The sequence below is a fragment of the Pogoniulus pusillus genome, chromosome 19 (genome assembly GCF_015220805.1).
Source record: "Pogoniulus pusillus isolate bPogPus1 chromosome 19, bPogPus1.pri, whole genome shotgun sequence".
Classification (NCBI taxonomy): domain Eukaryota; kingdom Metazoa; phylum Chordata; class Aves; order Piciformes; family Lybiidae; genus Pogoniulus; species Pogoniulus pusillus.
Genome location: NC_087282.1, coordinates 2,827,339 through 2,850,967, shown reverse-complemented (window position 1 = coordinate 2,850,967; position 23,629 = coordinate 2,827,339). Strand labels below are relative to the sequence as shown.

The 23,629-nt window shown below is 44.3% G+C and overlaps 1 protein-coding gene across 1 annotated transcript in view; it reads left to right on the top strand.

Annotated features, from left to right (window-relative positions):
* The window catches only part of LOC135183770 (connector enhancer of kinase suppressor of ras 2-like), a 212,135-nt gene that overhangs the window by 88,026 nt on the left and 100,480 nt on the right, over window positions 1-23,629 (top strand). The window contains exons 3-4 of the mRNA XM_064158971.1: window positions 15,762-15,964; window positions 17,249-17,336. Coding sequence (XP_064015041.1) covers window positions 15,762-15,964; window positions 17,249-17,336 — 291 coding nt within the window. The remainder of the gene's footprint in view (window positions 1-15,761; window positions 15,965-17,248; window positions 17,337-23,629) is intronic.

Below are 23,629 nucleotides of genomic sequence, written 5' to 3'. Positions count from 1 at the left end.
TAGAGCAAGATGATGCTAACAGAGCAGTGAGAGGAAACAGACTTTTGTTTTCCTGTCTTTTGACATAGCTGAAAGGTTTCCTTTTGTCACACAGTAATTCTTTTTTCACAAAATAGGGAGAAACATGTTCTAGTCCAAGTGTTAAATCTGTTTCAAAGCTTGTAATTTCCTTCTGCAAATGCATCTATTTAAGTACCAGTGAGAATGAGGATCCTAATCCATTGCAGGCTAGGCTGGTGAATAGGCTACTCCAGGAGCTGCTGCATGCTTCACAAAAGTACATGTACTTATTTCCATTTATAAACATATGAAATAATCCATTTACAATAATCATTGCTGTGTTTCACATCAGGCTGTGTGTTGGGGGTAAACCCAGTAGTGTTCTGTCAATGAATGTTTTACTCCTCCTCATATTATGAGTTACTGTCACTCACAGGCAGAGAGCAGCAGACCATAATACGTACAACTAGACTGTGTTGCTACAGCAGCAGTGCAGAAATGTATGCAAATGAATAGGTAGAGTAATGAGATGGTGCTGGGAACCCACATGTGTCTAATGGTGTAGACCAGGGTGAGAAGGAAAGTACTAGCTGAAATTCAACCCAAATAGTTGGTCCAGATGAAGATCTGCAGATGTTCTTCCACCTCTAGTTTGGAGGATGTTAATGGTCCATTTTTTACAGCCTTTAGATTTCTTTTGTGGTTTAGGTCTGGAAGGGGATGTGTGTGTTTGTAATTGCAGTCCTTTTGGATGCTGGGTTTCTTCAGGACTGGTGATAGTGAGCACAATTACTGCTAGGGACAGAGGAGTGGACATTTCTCTGCACAGTGATAGAAGGAGAAGCTAAACAATAACACAGCCTCACTTCATGGTTGTTTTATTGAAACCAGCTGCCATAGCATTGCATGTTACAGTGCTAAGTGAATGTTTATTGCATCCTTTGCTTCCCTTTCTTTGTGTTTATTGCATAGAAGTCTGGCTTGCTAAAACCAGTGGACAGTGAAAAGAACCAAATCCAGCTTTTGTTTTTCAATCTCATTTCCTTTCGGCCTTGCTCCAATTTTCTGACTTGCCCTGTGTAAGCTCTCCTGTGTCCCAAGCCACAGATCACGAAGAGGTAGATGCTTGATTTGTCTGAGACAAAGTGGGGATACCCTGTGGTCTCCTAAAGATGCTTACCTAGCCTTTGTGGGCTAATTAGAGCTGACATATCCAATTAATTTCTATGAATTATTGCTTTCCCTAGGATTTCAATGTGAATCATGTGGAATAGCCTGCTAGTGACACATGAACATATTGTGCAGCAGAGGACTCACTTTTCCTCATTATCTTTTTCTACACTAAAAGAATTAGAAGGATGCTTGTAATATTTGTGTCCTCTGTCATCTCGACTCATGATAACAAAGTCTTGCTAGGTTTCTGCATTGCTTTGGATAACATGAGGGTGTACTTGGTTAAGGCTTGCCACAAAAAGAAGTCTTGTGGGAGACTCTCATCAACACTACCACAGACATTAACCTCTTTGAAATGAAATAGTGCTTCACACCTTTTGTTTTTCCACTTCTGGATAATAGTTATGCATAGCTTTGAGCTGAAAATGCTTTCATTTTTCACAGTGCCTTGAGGAAAGTAGGCATTTGCACTTTTGCAAGCCTCTAAGTATAGGAGTAAGAGCCAAGGGCTGAGTACCTTGAGGGAATGAAGCACTGAGATGTGGCATAGGAATTGGTGCAAATCAGGTTAAACTTTTTAGACCACTCTGAGTTTGTAACAATATCTATTGTTTTATGAGAGCAGTGCTACTAATGATACAGCATGTGTGAAATGGTCAGCTCTCATAGCCTCTTATTTTAAGAGTCCCTGCTCTTATGTAGAATGCCATTGGCTGAAAAATAGAACATCTCCAGTTAATGTGCTCTTCAGCTAACAGTATTTCGTTATGTGGTGATTGCCACTAAGCAACTGGGTCTGGTACTTTTTAGACCTGTATAGGCAAAAATGTAGGCGTATAACAGCAAAGTCAAGTACCTTTCTGAAAAGTGGCTTAGATAACTGAAACCTGGACAAGAGTGCTTGAGTCAGTAACCTGGCTTTTGAGAGCCATGAAATATCACTGGTTTCAGACAGTGAGAAACACTGGCCAGAATTACACATCTAATGGCACACATGGCTTTGAGATTTGTCTGTGGACTACTTTTAAGGGGTCATTTCATTTTTGGTGGATGCATTCATTGCTGGCACTGGTAAAACTTTTCTGCAGTTGAATGTAGTACAGCTCTGGCAGTGGGAATTCATCATTCTCAAGCTCTTTATTGGCTGACATAAAACATAATTAGTGGCTGTCGATGCAAATCCATGTTAATTTACAGTGCTCAGACATCCATGTGTGCACTGACTGGCAAAAACTGGCCTCGTGTCAGTGGCTGAAAGAGCCTCCTTGTTTGAGTTCTTCATGCACAAGCAGGGGCCAGGCAAGCAGTGGCAAAAAAGCAGCTGCTTTAATACTGGTCACTTTTTGGCTCTACTGTCTGGTATGTTATACATATTTATTAGACCACTGCGGATACATGCTTTGTATTAAATAATTCTCACTGATGGCTTCCAATCATTGCCACATCAAACACAGCTGGAGATGGTTGGCCTGTTCTCACCATGAGATCTGGAAAAGTTAGTTCTCTGATCAATAAAGCGTAAAAATAGAGATCTTTCCAGGTTTGCTGTGGCCTCACAGAAGTACCACTGAAACACCATCCTTTTGCACAGGAGTTACTCATTTTAAATTCCACATTCTGATGCTTTCAGCAATATCTCTTCCATTCTGATCTCTACTGCAAACAGAAATCATCCTTCAGGCAGGGTATATGGAGAGAAAATGTTTTCCTAAAACCATGCCTTGCAGCACAGGGGACTTTGATGCTTTCTGTCCAGAAACTAGCAGATATTTTTGGTGAATTGCTACATAACAGCATTTAATTGTATACTATTTCATGAAGCATTTTGATATATAATTTAAAGCCATTAGCCAGCTGAAATGGGTAACTTGGACCTGTTTGAATTCCCACATGTGTTTGGGTGTGAGAAGCAGCCAAGTGAGCATAATTCTTAAAGCAGATGAGGTTTTTGTGACTGCACTGCCCATGTCTGCACCAGTCCATCCCTCTACCAACCTTAACAAGGCCGGAATGTTTTAGCCAATCTCAAACTCAAGCCAGCAGGAAGCCCACATGGATTCCTGCAGGTGTGGTAGACAACAGGTCAGTAGAGGAATGTGCCCTGAACCAGTGATTTTTTGGGAGAAACTGTTCTTGACCTTTGGATACAGATACTGGCCACATGGCTGAGACTCTGCAGCCAGCCCAAACGTGGCTATCCCTGCTTTCCAGAGCCTGTGCCATCAGACACTGCTCCTATGCAGCTCATCATGAGAGTTGTGTGAAAAGGGGCTGTGGGAAGCAGCAGCACTCAGACCCTCAGCAGTTAGGCCTTTCCAGCCCTACTGCTCACCAAACAGTTTGTCAGCCCTCACACTGTGATCCTCAAGCTGCATATAGCAGTATCTGGGCTTGGCACTGGTCTGCTGCTGTTGCAGTAACTTGTGGTGTGCCAGCACTGAAAACCAATGACTAGAATGGTGCAGGCACTGAAAGGTGACTGAAGCCAGATGGTGGGAGATTGATTCAGGCCGAAGTAGCTACATTAATATACCTTTTCCCTATTATTTAAAGAGGGTACAAGGTAATAGGTTTGCACAAAAAGAAAGAGAGTAACTTTTCTTTCAAATGGAGAGGGGGAAACCAGGTATTATTCCACTACCAGCAGATTTACTTTTCTTTAACCCCAAAGCTCAGTGATATACAGAAGTTTTCTTGCTTTTTCGTGTGTTTAGACTTTTAAATATCAAAGAAATTGTTGCCTCTCTAATGATTCATGTGAAATACATTGGCAGTTCTCAGTCTCTAATGAAAAATAATTGCATTGACTTAAATGATATTATAAGAATCTAGATATAAGCAAGATTGTGAACACTTGCCATTACCTTTCTGATTCTTTTCTGTAGGGTTTTATCCTGCATGGAAAGGGTTATGAAGAATCGTAGAATGGTTTAGGTTGGAAGTGACCTCAAGCATCATCCAGTTCCAGCCCCCTGCCATAGGCAGGGCCATTTCCCACTAGAACAGGTCGCTCAGGCCCTCATCCAACCTGGCCTTCAACACCTCCAGGGAGGGGGTAGCCACAACCTCCCTGGACAACCTGTGTCAGTGTCTCACCACCCTCACTGGAAAGAACTTCTTCCTACATCCAGTTTCAATCTCCCTTCTGCCAATTTAAATCCATTACTCTTTGTCCTGTCATTACAAGACCTTGTCAATAGCTCCCAGCCTTCCTGTAGGGACCCTTCAGACACTGGAAGGCCACTGTAAGGTCTCCTCAAAGCCTTCTCTTCTTCAAGCTGCAAAGCCTCAATTCCTGTAGCCTGTCCTCGTAGCAGAGCTGCTGCAGCCCTCTGAGCATCCTCATGGCCCTCCTCTGGACTTGCTCCAAAAGTTCCATGTCCTGCTTGTGTTGGGGGCTCCAGAACTGCACACAGTACTCCAGGTGGGGTCTGAGGAGAGCAGAGCACAGGGTCAGAATCCCTTCCCTTGCCCTGCTGGCCCCACTGCTCTTGCTGCAGCCCAGCACATGGCTACTGTCTGGGCAGTGTGTGCAGACCACAAATTCATGTTGAGATTTTCATCACCCCAGACCCCCAGGTCCTTTTCCTCAGGGCTGCCCTTAGGCATTCCCCACCCAGCTTACACATACCTGTATGTTTCATTTGCAAAACGTTTCCCTCACGGACAGCAAGAGTTCACTATTTTCTTTAGGATGCTGGTTGGAAATCTGTACTGGACGATGCAGTGCATCTTATGCTGCACTGGTAGGAAGGAGTATGCCAGAGAGAATCTCTGTGGCAAGGAAATGGAGGCAGGACATCAGTGTCAGCTAAGAATGATGACATTTTCCCCATGAAAAATTGCTTTTCTCCTTTGCAGACAGCAAGTTCTTTCACAAATTCCCAGCAAGTTATTTTTCATAGCACTCTGGGTTACAATATCAGTTGCTGTAAGCTGCTGAATTCCTGAGTAATTATGTGTGATCAGTTATTGTTAGATAAATTCATATGCATGCAAATGTATGTATGCAGATGCATATTCATGTAGCTGTTATTGACGGCGAGTTGCTTGAGCAGCCTTCAGCAAGTTCCTGATAAAAATAGATAAATGAACTTTTTCATATTCTCATTAATGCCCATTCAAAAGGATCTTGTTACTAATTTGATTTTTTTTTTTTTTTGGTGTGTGCTTCTCTCTGGGTTGTTATGAATATGTGCAATAAATCTTTTCTGAGCTGATGTAATCGCTACGTGCAGCTACCGCTTCTGCAGGTAGATGTCTGACCTCTGTGAAATGGGCAGTGTCTACATTGTGTTTCCATCACTTTTTCCTTGAGTTCTGAATAATTCACTCCTGCCTAAAGGTTCTGATTTGTGTCATGTGCTGAATCTCTTATCCTCTGCAGTCCTGCACTTCTGCCTTGCCATGTAGAGGTACTTAAGAAATGAGAAAATTCTAGGACTGGACAGCTGTGCCCAGGTAGCCGAGAGAGCCAATGGCATCCTGGCCTGCATCAGCAACAGTGTGGCCAGTAGGACAAGGGAGGTTATTCTGCCCCTGTACTCAGCACTGCTCAGGCCACACCTTCAGTGCTCTGTCCAGTTCTGGGCCCCTCAGTTCAAGAAAGATGTTGAGGTACTGGAAGGTGCCCAGAGAAGGGCAACAAGGCTGCGGAGGGGCCTAGAACACAGCCCTGTGAGGAGAGGCTGAGGGAGCTGGGGGTGTGCAGCCTGCAGAAGAGGAGGCTCAGGGCAGAGCTCACTGCTGTCTGCAGCTCCCTGTAGGGAGGCTGTAGCCAGGTAGGGGATTGGTCTCTTCTGCCAGGCAAGCAGCAATAGAACAAGGGGACACAGTCTCAAATTGCGCCAGGGGAGGTCTAGGCTGGATGTGAGGAGGAAGTTTTAAACAGCAAGAGTGATTGGCATTGGAATGGGCTGCCCAGGGAGGTGGTGGAGTCATTGTCCCTGGAAATGTTCAGGAAAAGCCTGGATGAGGCTTTTAGTGCCATGGTCTAGTTGACTGGATAGGGCTGGGTGCTAGGTTGGACTGGAATATCTTGAAGGTCTCTTCCAACCAGGTTGATTCTATGAAAGCTGTGATTAATATGAAATAAAAGCCCAGCTGAATTGGGCACAAAGTTTTAGTAACAAATGATAAAAGTTTATGGTTGTTGAACGGAGTTATCAAGACCAATTGTTAACTGTGAATAGCTTCATTAGATGATACTGAGAAGGATGCAGCAGAGCAATAAAGATCAAAGAGCACTGGAAAAGTGTAGTAAAGGCTTGAGATATTTTGTCCTTGAAATAGAGCCAGTGGAGAGTCGGCTGCTGGGCTCTTCTCACAAGTAGATGGAAACAGAACAAGGGGGAATGGCCTCAAGTTGAGGCTGGGGAGGTTTAAATTGGACACTAGGAAAAAGTTTTTAATGGAGGAAGTGGTCAGGGACGGGAATGAGCTGTCCAGGGAGATGGTGGAGTCACCCACCCTGGATATGTTTAAGGATGGTTTGGATGTGGTGCTTACAGATACGATTTGAGGTGAATCTTGTAGAGTAGGGTTCTAGGTTAGACTTGGTGATCCTGAGCAGCTTTGCCAGCCTGCATGTTTCTGTGATTCTGAGCTTCCTGAACTGGCAACAGGAAGTTAAAAGATGTGAGTGCCATTTAGGCCTTCTAAGAAGAGTATAATGCATTGGCAGTAGCATGCAGCATGGCACACACTGAGAATCACAGAATGGTAAGGGTCGGAAGGCACCTCTGGAGATCCAATCCAATGCCCCTGCAGAGCAGAATCACCCAGGGCAGGTCACACAGGAACACATCCAGTTGTGTTTTGAATGTCTCCAGAGAAGGAGACTCTACCTCTCTGGCCAGCCTGTTCCAGAGCTCTCTCACCCTCATGGTAATAAAGTTTTCCCTTATGTTCAAGTGGAATCCTCTCTGCTCCAGCTTGCACCTGTTAATGCAGGCAATATTTGGCAACGGCTTTTAAAAGTTAGCAGATCGTGGTCTAATGTGTTGCTGGAGGTAGTGTCTGCCAGCCCATCCCTTCCTCTTGTTTGTTTTACAGTGTCCTCAGTCAGCACACTCCATGTAGCTTGGGTTTTGTACACATATGGAAGAGGTCAAGCCATCAGAGATGTCTGGCTTGCATATGTTTTATTAATTGGAGCCATATGCAGATCAGTCTTTACTTAACACTGAAGTAGAGTGATTGGAAACAATTTATCTTGGGATAGAAAAAGAAGCCACAAAATAGACTGATTTCTCTCATCCTCTCAGATCTCCTTTTGGTGTGTATCAGAACAGAAAGGCTGCCAGAGTTTTGTTTTCCTACTGGTGTTCTTTCTGCGAGTTGCCACTGAAGATGTTAAATACACACAGATGTCAGCTTGAGAGAGGAGGAGTAATTTATGGCTGGTGCAATGCATTCACCATTTCATGTTAGTACGTTTCATTATTTCATGCTGCTGTAATAGTAAGGCCCTGCTCAAAAAAATATGAGAGAACATTAAATGCAGTTTGAAAGACAGAACATTTTTCACATGCAAATTCACTCCCAGGGAGTTTTGATCTGGACTCTTTGGAAAGAAAGAGTTGAGCAGAAAATGTGAATTAGAGAAATACAGTGGGAGAGCAGCTACAAACAGTTCAGAGGGATGCTGCCAGAGTTCAAAAGGAAAGTAGCAAATCCATTCACTTTCAGATAAACTGAAGCACTATTTTAAGCATAGGTTAGGATCAATCTCTTTCCTGTTTCTGGAGCTCATGGTGGGTTGCCTCCACAGAAATGACTGTGACCATGCTCCCCTGTACAATTGAAATGAGAGAGGAGCTGGCTGGTCTTCTGCTGGTTTTGAGTCTAATTTTTAAAGGAAAGGCTACCAGGTTCTAATTCTCAAATTAGAAATGGATGCCTTTATCATGCACTGTTCAAAGCAGCTTAATTATATTTGATTCCATTAATATCTGTTAATTACAATGCAAATGCTGAACAACTTCTGGAAGTAAAAATTGGAATGCAAATGTTCAGTTTTTAAATAAGGTTAAAATATTTAATCTTAGCACAATATCTACTTATTATGGTGTAAATAGACACATTAGGAAGGTGGAAGAAGTGCTTGGAAGCAGTGTGACAAGTTCCAAATTAAAGAGACAGGAGAGAACTGTGACAGAGTTTGCTTCTGAAAGGTAGGGTAATTATAATGGGAGCACAAGGAGGAGGAAACCTGCACAGAGAAAGGAATGGAAGTGTTTCAGATAATATACTCTAATTTGTGTTATAATGTGGCATATTTGCATAGCATTAGCATAGTTATGAATAAATCCCAGCGTTTTATTTTTATGAAATAGCATTGTGTTCTGTGCACACAAACTGGGTTACAAACCTGCAGTTTAACTGTCGTCATAAACTGATAGGCAAATGTCATTATAGAGAGTGGGAGAGATTGTGTTTGTCATTCTATGTTGCTGATTTACTGATTTAGAATGAGAACTCAGTTGGGTTTTACTTGAACTGCAGTCTCCAGCCATGGAGATGGAATGTGTTCTCAAAATGCATCTGTGGCTGGCAAAACAACAGGGATTAGGGTTTGATATGTTTTTAAACTAAATGAGTTATTGTACATTCTAGTTTAAGTAGCACATAGCCAGATGCACATCATGGGGTTTTTTTTCCTTTCCCTAATGCCCAGAAAAGTGTATTTAGTAATATAAACTATATTTATAATGTACAAAAATGATCCTCCTTAATAGCAAAATTTCAGAGTGCAGCAAGGCATCTCCTTGCCATAAACTGCCTGCAATGACCACTGTAAGAGGAACTCCACTAGACATGTACTACAGATTGAGTGCAACTGTGCAGAAGTGAAGGTTTGTGATAAGACATCCTAACAATTAGGTCATGTTGGGTTCAATTGCCTCTTAGTCAGATGCCTCATTCCTTCACTCATCAAGTGTGTGATTATGATCCTTCCCCAATTAAAACACTGCTGTGCAGTGACAAGTCTGACACTGGCAAAGTTTCCTGAAGAAAACTTATACTGCTTGATTTGTTTGAACTCCTCATTAAGTGTTGTCAAAACTTGCATTTTATTGTAATCATTGCTGCAATATTGCCTCACTTTTGCCATTTGGGAAATGTGTGAAGTTTTAGATTCAGTGTCTGGACCTGAATGTGTGCATTGATTCACATAATAACTCAGAGCTTATGTTGAGTGGAGGACATTTGGGGGCAATTTTAGGGCCCAAGTGAGCTTCATGAAATTTAGCCAGGCCAGATGCAAGATCCTGCACAGGACTTGAGACAACCTCCAGTGTCAGCACAAACTGGGAGCAGCCCTGCAGAAAAAGTCTTGTTTTATCTCCTTCAAATTGTTGTTCATAAGAAGAATTTTCTTTTTAAATGGGGGGGGGGGGGGGGGGGAATGAAATGCCTGAGGGAAATGCACTGCTTCATGTACTCAGACTTCATGCTCTTTGAATAACTTCAGTTTGAAGCTGTATCGTAATGATATCACCACAAAATGTGAACAGATCTACCAGATGAAATGATGGACAAGTATTTGAGAACAGTGTTTCCATGTTTTCTCTTAGACTCTTCACCTTTAAGAAAATGTCTCTGGGAAGATCTTTCTGTTTTGTAAAAAAATCCTATTTTGGTCATTTTCTTTCTATTGAATCATCAGAACTAATTGTGCTCAACTCAGACTTCGATTATTTGAGGTTTCTGACTTTTTTTTTTAAAGCAGCCTGTGTTTGCCTGGTTGTATTCCCTGCTCTAACACTGCAATTTGGGAAGATGTGGCTTTTGCAGGAGCAGCACACACAGTGGTCTAGTCAGCAGGGTTTGAAGCATCCCATCTGGCACATCATGTTTTCCCAAAGGAGATTCCAAACGCCCAGAGCTGCTTTGGGCAATTTTCTTTTCTAGTCATCTCAGAGTGCTGTGCTGTAGCCATGCCCCAGGGAGAGAGGTGAGCAGAGGTCTCATGGTGCTGCATCTGTGTTTCTGTGGAGAGCAGCAGGCTGGCAGGGTGAACAGGCAGCCTGGGTGGGACCAGACCCGACCACATCTTGAGTACTGTGTCCAGTTCTGGGCCACTCAGTTCAAGAGAAATGTTGACATATTGGAAAGTGACCAGAGAAGCTGGTGAGGGGTCTGGAACAGAGCCCTGTGAGGAGAGACTGAGGGGCTATTTGATCAGCCCTATCCAATCAACTAGGCCATGGCACTAAGTGCCTCATCCAGTCTTTTCTTGAACACCTCCAGGGACAGTGACTCCACCACCTCCCTGGGCAGCCCATTCCAATGCCAATCACTCTTGCTGTGAAAAGCTTTCCCCTAACATCCAGCCTAGACCTCCCCTGGCATAGCCTGAGTCTGTGTCCCCTCATTCTGTTGCTGGTTGCCTGGGAGAAGAGCCCAACTCCAGCTGGCTACAACATCCTTTCAGGTAGTTGTAGACAGCAATGAGGTCGTCCCTGAGCTTTCCCTTTTCCAGGCTAAGCAACCCCAGCTCCCTCAGCCTCTCCTCATAGGGCTGTGTTCCAGAGGCCAGGAGTGTTGCTTTCAGGGTGGGGTGGGAGGTGAGCAGCCTGCTGTGCTGTGGGTCTTTGTGTGTCAGGGGCAGGATGGCACTCGCAGGGCAAAGGCACATCTGCCACATGGGGTTGATAACAGTCAGGAGATGCTCTCTGAGACCTGTGGCTAGTCCCACAGTGGAACTAGGCTGATGCACTGTGGGGATGAGTTAAGCTTGCATGTGAAACATAAAAATAGGAGTGTATTACAGGATTTTGGCTGTGGTGTTTTAAATGCCTGACCAGAGTGAATTCCATGTAATGTGCTTGAATTTCAGTCAGGGTTGTTTCCTTTAGTCCCCTCAGACCTGTTGCTCTGCACTTCTATTCCTCTGAACCTAGTGACAGTGGGAACCTGCTGAAAGCATCACCTACAGAAAGAGCTGTGTATGCATCCATGTGCTTATACATATTTACCCATACATATATTATGCCAACTACTTACATGAATGACATCAAGAAAAGCTGCTGTAATGAAAAAGAAATCTCTTTTTAAGGCATTACTTATGCAGTATAAACTACTTAGCTGAAATTCTGTCCCATGTCCAATTTCAATGCACATTCAGTATTTTTTTTTTAACCTCTGCATGCCACGTTTCAGCAGAACAGTTTCATTAGAGTTGTACCTTTACACATATAATATTGGGAGTTTTTCCACAGAGGAAATAAACTCCTCTTCTATTGCAGGTGTTTCAGGCTCTGCTTTGATCTTCAGGTGTTAAGCTGTACAAAACTTTGATTAGCACTTAGCTCTCTTTTTTTTTTCCTATCCAAGGTACTTCTTTTTTCTCTTTACATTTGCAACCACAATTTGGCCTATTTTGTCTTGGTAGCAAAAATTGTCACAATTTTATTAGCATAAAATACTAATTTGTGATGTTATTACCTACCTGCAGTAAGATGTGCAAATACCCTAAGCCACAGCTGAAGAGTTCTTTCATTTCAGTTTGACTATGTAAAACCACAGATGTGTTATTGTCAGATGGATAAAAAATGTGCTCAATTTTCCCACTCTGTTGAAAATGAAATTTCAACCTCCCAATGTTTGTACAAAATAAGCAGAGGTTTTTTAGTTGGAGTAAGCACAGGTACAGAGAGGGATGGATTATTGTCACAGTGTATTTAGCTATTTCTACATATTAGATTTATGCCATCAAAAGGAAGAAATCTTATCTGGAGGCAGCTTTCTTTCAAACAATAATTTCCAGTATGCATTTTTAACTATAGGGAATGTTCAGCTTGTCTCTTGCATCCTAGCTTCCGCTCTGCAGTAGCAGAAACAACAATCTATTTCAGGCTGCTTTAAAAAATGGCATCCCTGCTGAATTCTAGCACTTCTGACAACAGCCACCTGCTTGGGTTTTTTCTGTACTTCAAAAAACCGATCAAGTGCAGCAGCCCTGGAGGCGATCTGTCCTGTCTCTTCCCTCTCACCACCTCGCAATAAGCAGCATCACTAGGAACGCCAAAACAGGCATCTCAGACTGAGCAGAGAAGGGGAGCTGGGGCTTGGCAGGAATCCTTACTGAGAGCTAGAAGATCAGAGAAATGAAGAATAAAACTGTAAAAAAAAAAAGTGAAAGCTGTGTTTTACAGAGACCAAGGAGATTTGTCCTGAAACCTGTCAGCTCTACGTCTTCCCACGTGTCACTTCGGGCACCTCTTGGATTTATTGCTAATGATAGTCTTCTATAATAAGCTTGTCTGGCTCCAATCTCACACTTATGTTTAATTTCTACTTCTTGAAATCCCTCTTTCTAACTCCTGTCATTAAATAGGACATCAGGAGTTGCTGAACTCCCACCTAAAATACATGACTGACTCAGAGATTACCTGATTTGTTCGGCGACAGACAGTGTAACTCTTTGTGTGAAGGCACTAATGCCCCCAGATCTTACACTCAGTGGAGATATGGAATTTCTTACTGTTTGAACAGTGCTTTTTATGTGAAGAAGCTTAAATAAACATTTAATAGCTTTGCCAGTCACATCTTCCCATGCCCTTTCTCCCAGCTATTACCCTGCAATGCACTGGTCAGGCCCCTTTTACTGAAATGGAGTCTAATTCGCTTTAGTCTGCATTCTGTTCTCACAAAGCAATTCCATGATCCAGCTTCTGTGATAATTTGACAAACTGAGTGACTGTATAATCCTAGACAGGCAGCATTTGGAGTTGTTCTGAGAGTCAGTATTCATTCTCTGAACCCATGTGTCCATTTCCACTGAGTAATTTGGTAAAAGTGACTGTGCAACAACCTACAAACATCACTGCAACAAAGCCAGGGAATGGTGCAAATCTTACTTGGGATTTTTTCCTACTCTTGGTATGAGAAATAATCTTGCTTATACTAATGGCACTCTCCTGTCTCATTTCAAGGTGTTTTCTCTTTGTTTCCCTTCCTTTTTAAACCAGAAATTCTATCTAGGATTTACTATGATAAAGAGAAATTACCTGTCAGGAGATAGAATTTTGTAGGCTCAGGAACATCACTTCTCTGGTGTGCCTCACAATAACAGCACATTTAACACAGTGAGAGCAGGATATACAGCTGTGAAAACAGAGCTCTGATAGGGTAGCTGTGATAATAATTTAGGCTGGCAGGTTTGAGACTATCTCAGATAGCATCATGCAGATGAGATGCCTACAGGAATTAGAAGAGGTCTGGATACTTGCAGTGTCATGTACACAGAAAGCAGCGACTCATCTACTGCCTCCGTACCACCAGCTGCAACTGCCTTTTCAAGCATGTTTACCCAGTCATGATCAGTGGGGTTCAAATGCCCGTGTGTGCACCCACCTGCCTGCTATTTTCTCCTCTGGAGTGGCCTCTTTTATATCACATCACCCTAGTTGCTGACCAGGGAAGCCCAAAAAGGACCACACCTTCCTTTAAGAGTTTTGTGCTGCCTCACAGCATCAGAGTTCAACAGATGTGGGGCCTGGCAAAGAGATTGGGTGCAGTAAATCAGGATGAGGTGCTCAGAGGTGGCACTTCCAGGGATTATTTTTAACTACTCTTCCCAATTTATAGCTGCTTGTGGTTGTTTCATTTTAAAATTAAGACCTTGGATTGGAGGCAAGCTTAAATTTAGAGCAATGCAATTTCTCTGTCTCCTCAGAGATATCGATTCGCTGGCACTGTTGTAATAATTTTGTCTTTTCCCCTTTATTGTGGCTTGCTAAATTTCAGCTAAACCCCTAACTTGCAGCAGCACTTTACAAAAAATTTCCTTTCATCTCCTGATTATGGGTTTGGACATATTTTGTCCTGCTTTGCAATGCTTTAAATTTTACACAGACATTAAATGAAGTTGCCATTGGCTTGTAAATCATCAGCTTTAAGGAAAACTTCTTCCCTAGGTGGATTTCCTCAAGGCCTTTTCCTGTTCAATTCTCTATTTTTCCCAATGACTTGAGAAGATCACTCCAGCTGCTTGCACTTGCTTAGTGTCTAGAACACTGTCTGGCTTTTGTAGATTTGCTGATCAGAATGTTTCCTCTCCTTTCTTCTCCGACTTAGCCTTTCTTGAACATAAACTGACAGTTTCCAATGCTTTTATGCAGTAGCAAATCTTTGGGAGAAATGTTTTCTGCATGTTTTCACAGAGATAAGCAAGATTAGACTTGGAAGTAAAACCAAGAGGATCTGGTTTATCATCCTTGTAATGTGTTGTTGAGTGTGCAAAAGTAAACTCTGAGAGGAAACCAAGCAGTGCCTAGATGGTTGCTCCTGGTGAAGTCATCCCAATGCATCCACTTATTTGCTGGCATGATCTTCAATCACATTCTGTGATTCTGTGCTCCACAACTTCCCTGGAGACATTCAAAGCCAGGTTGGATGAGGTCTTGAGTGACCTGTTCTAGTGGGAGGTGTCCCTGCCTATGGTGGGGTGGGTTGGAACTGGATGAGTTGTGAGGTCCCTTCCAACCCAAACTATTCCATGAATGGAGGGCAAAGGGAAAAGGGACTTATGCATGGAAAACTTGGCTTGAAAATACCCAGTCCATCAGAATCACAACAGTGGAAGAAAATCCGTTAAGAACTGTTAAATACAAAATTGCTGTCACTGGGTGAAGTCTCTGTATCACTAAGAGTTGCCACTATAAGCCTGCTCCATCCTCAGATGGTTCCCTGTGTAGTCACTGGAAGCAGGAGCACCACCTCTTTGCTCTGACCTGATTTGGCTGTTCCCATATTACATTCCATATGGGACAGCTGCTCTCCAACAATAGCAGGGCTCAGGAAGGAATTTGCCTCTAAAAGCTTGTCACCAAGGCCATGTCAGATCTGATACCTTAGACCTTATTCACAACCTAAGTGGAAGGAGAGTTCTGATGAGGCTATTACAAGTTAGTGGAGGGACAAACTCAATTCTGAGTGAGTGAGATCCAATGCAGTGGGATCGCTAATGACTTGCTGTCAGAGGTGACAGAAACACCAACTGGTCTGTTAACCCTTAGTTGCAGCAGGCAAGGGACAATGAACTGACTCATATAAACATGAGGAGGAATCTTTCCCCTGTGAGGGTACAGAACCCTGGCACAGGCTGCCCAGGGTGGCTGTGGAGGCTCTCTCTGAAGATACTCAAAACCCACCTGGATGCGTTCCTGTGTGATCTGGTAGGGGAGATCCTGTTCTGGCAGAAGAGTTGGACTAGGTGATCTCTTGAGGTGCCTTCCACCCCTGACATTCTGTGATTCTGTGATCTTGACCCTTTGAGATGGGAAAGCCCCTGAGACCAAACATATGGGGGTTCTTTTTTCTCCCCCTCAGTGGTGCGGTTGGAGCAACAGGTCAGGGGACACCAGCACATGCGCTGTGCAGAGGCTGTTGTGCTAACAGGAGAGGTGCACCCTGTATGAGCTAAACAAAGTAGCCTGCTGCTTAGTCTAGTACCAGGCACCTGTAACTACCTTTTCCTTTCAGCCAGTGCCACTCAGCATATTCAACCCGACAGTTTTGTTCCCATGGCTGACATCATACTGTCTCAATTAATTCTATATCTTCTTCTTTCCCTGCAGAATTATGGTCTGGAGACTGAAAACCTGAGAACTCTCTCTCACAAGCTGAATGCCTCAGCCAAAAATCTTCAGAACTTCATAACGGGTAGAAGGAGGAGTGGCCATTATGATGGCAGGGCCTCTAGGCGACTGCCAAATGATTTTCTTACCTCTGTAGTTGACTTGATTGGTGCTGCCAAGAACTTACTAGCCTGGCTGGACAGGTAATTTACTATTCCTTTGTAAGTGATAATAACTCATTGTGTTGTGCTTCTTCTTGCTTTTTCTCTTGTACTCTTTTATTCTAATATTCAAAGGGCAATCCTGGAATTCCAGCTCTACGTTTTGATTTGCAGATTTCTCAGGTATCAAAGGTAAAAAGCAGTACCTTCTTCTGTCATGGGGATGTTCAATTTTTCACTAGGTACATTTTCAGCTTCTTTGATAGTGTTTTGTGTGAAATTAATACTTTTGTGCCGTTCCAAGTTGACATCTCACTGCCACAAGTGGTAATGTCTTCAGTAGTTTCAGAAAGAAGGGCAAGGAAGAAAAGATAGTGGAGTTTGAGCTGCCTTTCAGCCATCAAAAAGATGAAAAACACATCTGAGCAGATCAATCCAGAATATTCAAAATAAGTGCTAGCCTGTAAAGTAATTGTCTTTGTTAGAGTTTTTAATCAAGTAGGATCAAGGTGTTAGGTGCAGTTGTGGTATTTGTTAATGCTCAACAATCAACCACTGGATTGTTGGGGTTTTTTCACTTAAAGATAGATAATTGAATTTAAAAGTCTTTATCTGAATCAATGTAGTTATAATTTTGACTGTGGAAAGACAGAAAGGAAACCATAAAGAAGCATCAGAACATTTATGGTTTGTTTCTCTCTCTGGTATTGTAGCAGTGGGTAGCTTTATCTTGACTCTGCATGCTTTGGAATGTAAAAATGGCACCTCAGAAGTCACAGTGAGAGTGAATCACCCTCCTTCACAGGGTTTGTGTAATCCTGGTGACATCTTCCTAACCTAGTGCCAGCAGTCGTATTCTCTCGGGCTGTGACCTTGTCAGCTCTTATGAATTCAAATGGGGTCAGATTCAGCTGGAATTTAGAAAGCCTGAAGAAAATCCAAGTGTGCAGGAAGCTGTTAGTGACTAAGGAAGCCTTGCTTTGCTCTTTGAATTAACTGCTGCTGAAGAGTGATGTTATACTAGAAATGTTGTCTTAATGAGCTGTACAAAGGAAATCTGAACTACTTAGACTTGTTTGGAAGCTCCTAGTTCCACTTTCCACATGATGACTTCTGATGTTCTGGCCAAGATCCAGTTTACATCCTCCCTGCCTCCATTGCTTCATTTCAAAGGCATGTTTTACAGAAGCTGCTGGGCGTTGCCATGATTAGGTGTTTCACATTTCCCTGGTGTAGAGCTGATCTCTAGGCTGCCAGTGCCTGCTTAATCTGCAAATAGGAGTTCTTAACCTTAATGGTGTATAAACTTATTCCTGCTTTTCACAGGTCTCCATTTGTCAGTGTAACAGAATACTCCCTGCTGAAAAACAACATTGTTCAACTGTGCCTGGAACTAACAACCATTGTGCAACAGGTAGGAGTGGTTAGCTCCCATTCTGATTCTTTACTGTCCATACTGTTGCTTTAAAATTGCAATAGTAAGAACATTGCTAAGCTTTTCCTTCACCAGACAGATAGTTTTGGCATTGCTTCTCTGTTCTTTGCAAATTCTTTTTCTTTGGGAGTGATGGGAGGATTTGGAGACTTTGGTTGTCCTCCTGCACTTAGGACAGCATGAAGTTGAAAATAATCCACTTTGCTTTTGATTAGACAACTCCATGTTTGGTTACCTACCACCACACAACTGCTCAACAAAATATGCAAGCCATAGTGGGAAGCAGAGTAACCACTGCTAACAGTTTATCACTGATTAAAATAGGGCTGATCAAAACTCTTTCAGGGATGAGTTCTTGTAATACATATAAATTTATCCAGAACCTGCACTGTAGCTTCTTTGCTTAAAGGTGAGACAGTTACACAGAAGTTTTAAGCTGAAATATTCATAATGTTTAACAAACCAAATATGGAGCAAATAACTGTATCATCACTGGTGTTCATGAAGTCATCCACAGCGTCACAGAATGTCAGGGGCTGGAAGTGACCTCAAAAGATCATCTGGTCCAGCCCCTCTGCCAGAGCAGGATCACTTAGAGCAGATCACACTGGAAAGCATCCAGATGGTTCATAGAATCAATCATAGAATCAACCAGGTTGGAAGAGACCTCCAAGATCATCCAGTCCAACCTAGCACCCAGCCCTATTGAGACAACAAGACCATGGCACTAAGTGCCTCAATCCAGCCTTTTCTTGAACATCTCCAGGGATGGTGACTCCACCACCTCTCTGGGCAGCCCATTCCAATGGCAATGGTTCTTGAATATCTCCAGAGAGGGAGACACACTCACAGTGAAAAAAGTCCTCCTCAGGTTCACATGGTATTTCCTATGCCTCAACTTCTGCCCATTGCCCCTTGTCCTGTTACTGGGCATCACTGATAAGAGGCTGGCTTCACCCTCCTAGCATTCACCTCTTCCATATTTATAAACAAAAATGAGAGATGATCTTGAAGGTCTCTTCCAACCTGTTTGATTCTATGATTCTTAATCATCTCCTCTCTAAGCTAACAAGCCCTAGCTCCCTCAGGCTCTCCTTAAAAGGAAGATGTTCAACTTCCTTTATCATTTATGTGTCTCTGTGCTGGACTTTCTCCAGCAGCTCCCTGTCCTTCTTTACCTGGGGCCCAGAACGGGACACAATACTCCATATGAGGCCTCAGCAGGGCAGAGTACAGGGGAAGGAGAAACTCCCTCAACCTACTAACCACAGCCCTTCTAATACACCCCAGAATGGCATTGGCCTTCCTGGCTACAAGAGCACATTGCTGTCTCATGGCCATCCTTCCATCCACCAGGAGCCCCAAGTCCTTCTCCCTGTCACTGCTCTCCAGCAGGCCAGTCCCCAACCTATGCTGATATGTGGGATTGTTCTTTCCCAGGTAGTAAAAATGAAGAATCTCTTCCATTGTGTACATTACATACAAATAATAAGTCTCTGACAGTGACTGCCCTGAAAGAAGACAAGAGGCAACACAAGTATGGAAAGACTGAATGCAGATGAGTTGTACACTTATTTACTCTGAGCTTCTCCTCTTGGGAGTGGATAAAAATACTGATGAGATAAAGCAGTGCTCTTGGAATACATAGGCTAGAGAAGAGGCAGGGCTCTCTTGGAATGAAGCACAAAGGTATTGGAGGAGGGAATGCAAAAAGAAAGCTTAGCTAAAGATGCAGCTCTGTAAGCACCTGGAGCTAGCCCCAGACTGCACTGCCTGCCTCTGCGTTGTGCTGGCAATTCTGTGTCTGACCTCACAGCAGATCAAGCACAGACCTCGCTTAGTATAAAAGGCTTCCTGGAGAGGTAGCATTCTGCAAACTCTTTTGCTGGTGGTGGTTTGTTGGTTTGGGTTTTTTTTTCCTCTGCAATTTCATTTAGTTCTTGGGGGGAAAAGAACTGAGGCTGGTAAATATAAGCCTTTGTATTTTACATTATTGTCCTTCATGTATGACATTCAGCTTGACTCCTTTTTGGAGCTTTGTCCCTTACGCACTTTTGCAGTACAAAACATCCTTTTTCTCTTGCTTTAAAAATTCCTGTGTAGGCATTTAATTATTTATGTATCTTTATTAATCTTTCTCTTATGAGGTGTTTATAGCACCAGGCTATTTGTGATGTACAGACTAAGCAAAATTGACTTTTATACAGGAGAAAAAAGTTCAGATTCTGAGTCTGCCCTTCAGCTGATATTGCACTTCATTTGTGTGAGTTTGATTATTTTTTTTCCCTGTGGTCCAGGTGGAAATAGTCTAATCTTGAACTGCTGTCTCCATTTCTGTCCTTCAATTCACTGCTTTTAGCAGATGAAGTTCAGTTCTCCTTTGCCAGCAATAGCTTGGTTCCTTATTTTTCGAGGACTCAGCTCCACTGCCAAAGCTGTCCTGCTTTTGACAGTTGTCATAGAATCATAGAATGGTTTAAGTTGGAAGGGACCTCAAGCATCATCCAGTTCCAACCTCCCACCATAGGTAGTGACACCTCCCACTAGAACAGGTTGCTCAAGACCTCATCCAACCTGGCCTTGAACACCTCCAGGGAGGGAGAAGCCACAACCTCCTTGGGCAACCTGTGCCAGTGTTTCACCACCCTCACTGCAAAGAACCCTTTCCTGACATCCAGTCTGAATCTCCCCTCTGCCAGTTTAAATCCATTACTCCTTGTCCTGTCATTACAAGCCCTTGTCAGTAGTCCCTCCCCGGCCTTCCTGTAGCCCAATTCAGATACTGGAAGGCCACTGTAAGGTCTTCTCAAAGCCTTCTCTTCTTCAAGCTGCAGAGCCCCAACTCTTGTAGCCTGTCCTTGTAGCAGAGCTGCTGCAGCCCTTTGAGCATCCTCATGGCCCTCCTCTGGACTTGCTCCAAAAGTTCCATGTCCTCCTTGTGTTGGGGGCTCCAGAACTGCACACAGTACTCCAGGTGGGGTCTGAGGAGAGCAGAGCCAAGGGGCAGAATCCCCTCCCTTGCCCTGCTGCCCACACTGCTCTTGCTGCAGCCCAGCACATGGCTGTTGTCTGGGCTGCATGTGCGGACTGCCAGCTCATGTTGAGCTTTTCATCACCTCAGACCCCCAGGTCCTTTTCCTCAGGGCTGCTCTCAGCCATTTGCCACTCAGCTTGGATTTGTGCTTGGGACTGCACCCACCGAGGTGCTGCAATCTATCCTTTAGCATAAACTCTGAGATGCAAAATGTTTACTTACTTCTTCGGTTCAGCTACAAAGACAGTTTTGTCTTTTTCTATCTTATTATCAGATCTGGGTTGCTTGATAGTCATACATGAAAACCTTTTCTTCAGTATATTAAGTCATACATGAGGATTTTTTTTTCCCCTGAGTATATTAAATGTAGCATCAGAAAGAGCAGATAAAAGAGAATCCTTCGTAGGCAGACAGTTTTGCTCTTACTAAATCGGAGGAAAATTGACCTTAATGTGTGAAAGCAGAAATGTCTCACCTAAAGCAGAACTGCAGTCTTAACCCTAGGCTAAAATGTGAGTTGAAAGGCATAACTAATGGAAACTTAGATCTTGGGTCCTTCCAGATGCTTCTTGTTTTATGAATGACATAAATTTTAAATATCTCATTTAGTCAGCGTGAAAGTTGCAGCCAAGATCTACACATTGGCACATGAAGTGGGGAGGGATGCCTTCAACCTGTGCAAAGCTAACATGCTTTGTGGGCATAACATATAGCTGCCATGCAGGGTGAACTTCCTTCTGGATAGTGGGCACTGCTGTGGAACTTTGATGCAGGCAGTACTTAGGAGTCTGGAGAGGAGAGGGCTGAGAAGGGAGCGATGTCTAGGAATACTGGCGGGGCGGGTGTCCGGAGGAAGGCACCGGGCTCATTGCAGTGGTGCCCAGCGACGGGACAAGGAGCAGCAGGTACAAACTGGAACACAGGATGCTCCACCTCAACATGAGGAAACGCTTCTTTGTGGTGAGTGACAGAGGCCTACAGCAGGCTGCCCAGAGAGGTTCTGGTGTCTTCTTCTCTGGAGACTTTTTGAAAGCCGCCTGGATGCATTCCAGCGCAGCCTGCCCTGAGTGCCGACATCGCCGCGGACCCCGAGCGCGGCCCGCGCACCGGCCCGGCGGCGCCGCGCGGCTGGGGCGCACTGGGCGCAGTCCGCCCCGGTTGACAGCGGCGCCGGGGGCCGGCGGGCCCGGGCCCCCCTCCTTCCTTCGCGGACAGCTCGGGACAGGACGGGGGAGAGCGCGGCGGCGGTCGGGGCCGGTGGTGCGCCCGGGGCTGGTGGCGCCAGCGCGGCCCGGGATCCCACCCCAGCCGGCACTGCGCCGCGGGCGGGCGGCACGGCCCCTGGCGCGCCCTGACAGAAGCGCCCTGCAGCGGGACCTTGGCCGCACAGTCCAAGGGGAGGGCGCTCCATAGCTCCAAGTGCAGGGTGCTGCTCTTTGGCCACAGCAACCCCATGCAGAGATACAGGCTGGGGTCGGAGTGGCTGGAGAGCAGCCAGACAGAGAGGGATCTGGGGGTGCTGATTGATACCTGCCTGAACATGAGCCAGCAGTGTGCCCAGGTGGCCAAGAGAGCCAGCGGCATCCTGGCCTGCATCAGGAATGGTGTGGCCAGCAGGAGCAGGGAGGTCATTCTGCCCCTGTACTCTGCACTGGTTAGACCTCACCTTGAGTGCTGTGTTCAGTTCTGGGCCCCCCAGTTTAGGAGGGACATTGAGATGCTTGAGCGTGTCCAGAGAAGGGCAACGAGGCTGGGGAGAGGCCTTGAGCACAGCCCTACGAGGAGAGGCTGAGGGAGCTGGGATTGGTTAGCCTGGAGAAGAGGAGGCTCAGGGGAGACCTTATTGCTGTCTACAACTACCTGAGGGGTGGTTGTGGCCAGGAGGAGGTTGCTCTCTTCTCTCAGGTGGCCAGCTCCAGAACGAGAGGACACAGCCTCAAGCTACACCAGGGGAGATTTAGGCTGGAGGTGAGGAGAAAGTTCTTCCCTGAGAGAGTCATTGGACACTGGAATGGGCTGCCCGGGGAGGTGGTGGAGTCGCCGTCCCTGGAGCTGTTCAAGGCAAGATTGGACGTGGCACTTGGTGCCATGGTCTGGCCTTGAGCTCTGTGGTAACAGGTTGGACTTGATGATCTATGAGGTCTCTTCCAACCTTGATGATACTGTGATACTGTGAAGTGGTCCTGCCTTGCAGAGGGGTTGCACTGGACAATCTCTGGAGGTCCCTTCCATCCCCTACCATTCTGTGATTATGTCCAAGAGCCTTGTCACTCAGATACATGTAGTACATCACAGTATCACAGAATGGTAAAGGTTGGAAGGGACCTCCAGAGATTGTCCAGTGCAACCCCTCTGCAAGGCAGGACTACTTAGGTCAGGCTGCACCAGAGTTCAGCTTTTTTAGCCTTTAGGTGATATTCTTTCTCTGTGTCAGTGCAAAGAGCAGATCTTCATTTGAAATGCAGGTGAACCAAACAGTGTCAAGTATGGTTATTTGCATACCATTCAAAGTTACCAGGAGTAAGCAGTCACTTGTCTGTCTGTTTATCTTCTCCTAGTAGTTAAAAGAGCAGTGATATTTATTCTCCAGTTTTAGAGGACTCTTACACTTGCCTATTTATGCTTGGGAATAGATTTTGTTTTACCCATCCCTCACCATCTCACAGCAGTAAAATAAGAAGGGGAAACTGTGGAAGAATAGCATTATGCAAAAGCTGCAGAAGTGGCCTGATCTTGAGGTGCAATGTCCCATCAAAATATGTTAATGACAATGTGCAAAAAAACCCCAAAAACCTGTTAGAAGAGAATATTGGAATGTCTGAGCTCATGTTGATTTATTTTGAAGTATAACTTTGGCTTCAAGGTAGATTGGCTCTCCTCTTTGCTCTGAAAATGCATCTACCAGATGAACTAAATGGAACTTGGATTTGGTCTTGCTCTAGTGCAAAGGCTCCCCTAGGGGCAGGATAACTGGAGTAACTGGGGGAGTATAGGTTTGGGATTTTGCTTATAGAATGTAATTACTGGTTAATTTTTCACTGAGCAGAAAGATATTCCTAGTTCCAGTATAAGCTGGGTTTCTTATTATTTCTTCCTGATCATGTCAAATATGTTTAAATCAGTGACAGATGCTTTAGATACCTGCCTTAGACTGAATGAACAAACTCTTTCAACAAAAGGTCTGTCTGCATCCTACCAGAGTGTCAGCATAACTCAGACTAGTTTTCTTGCAACAAAA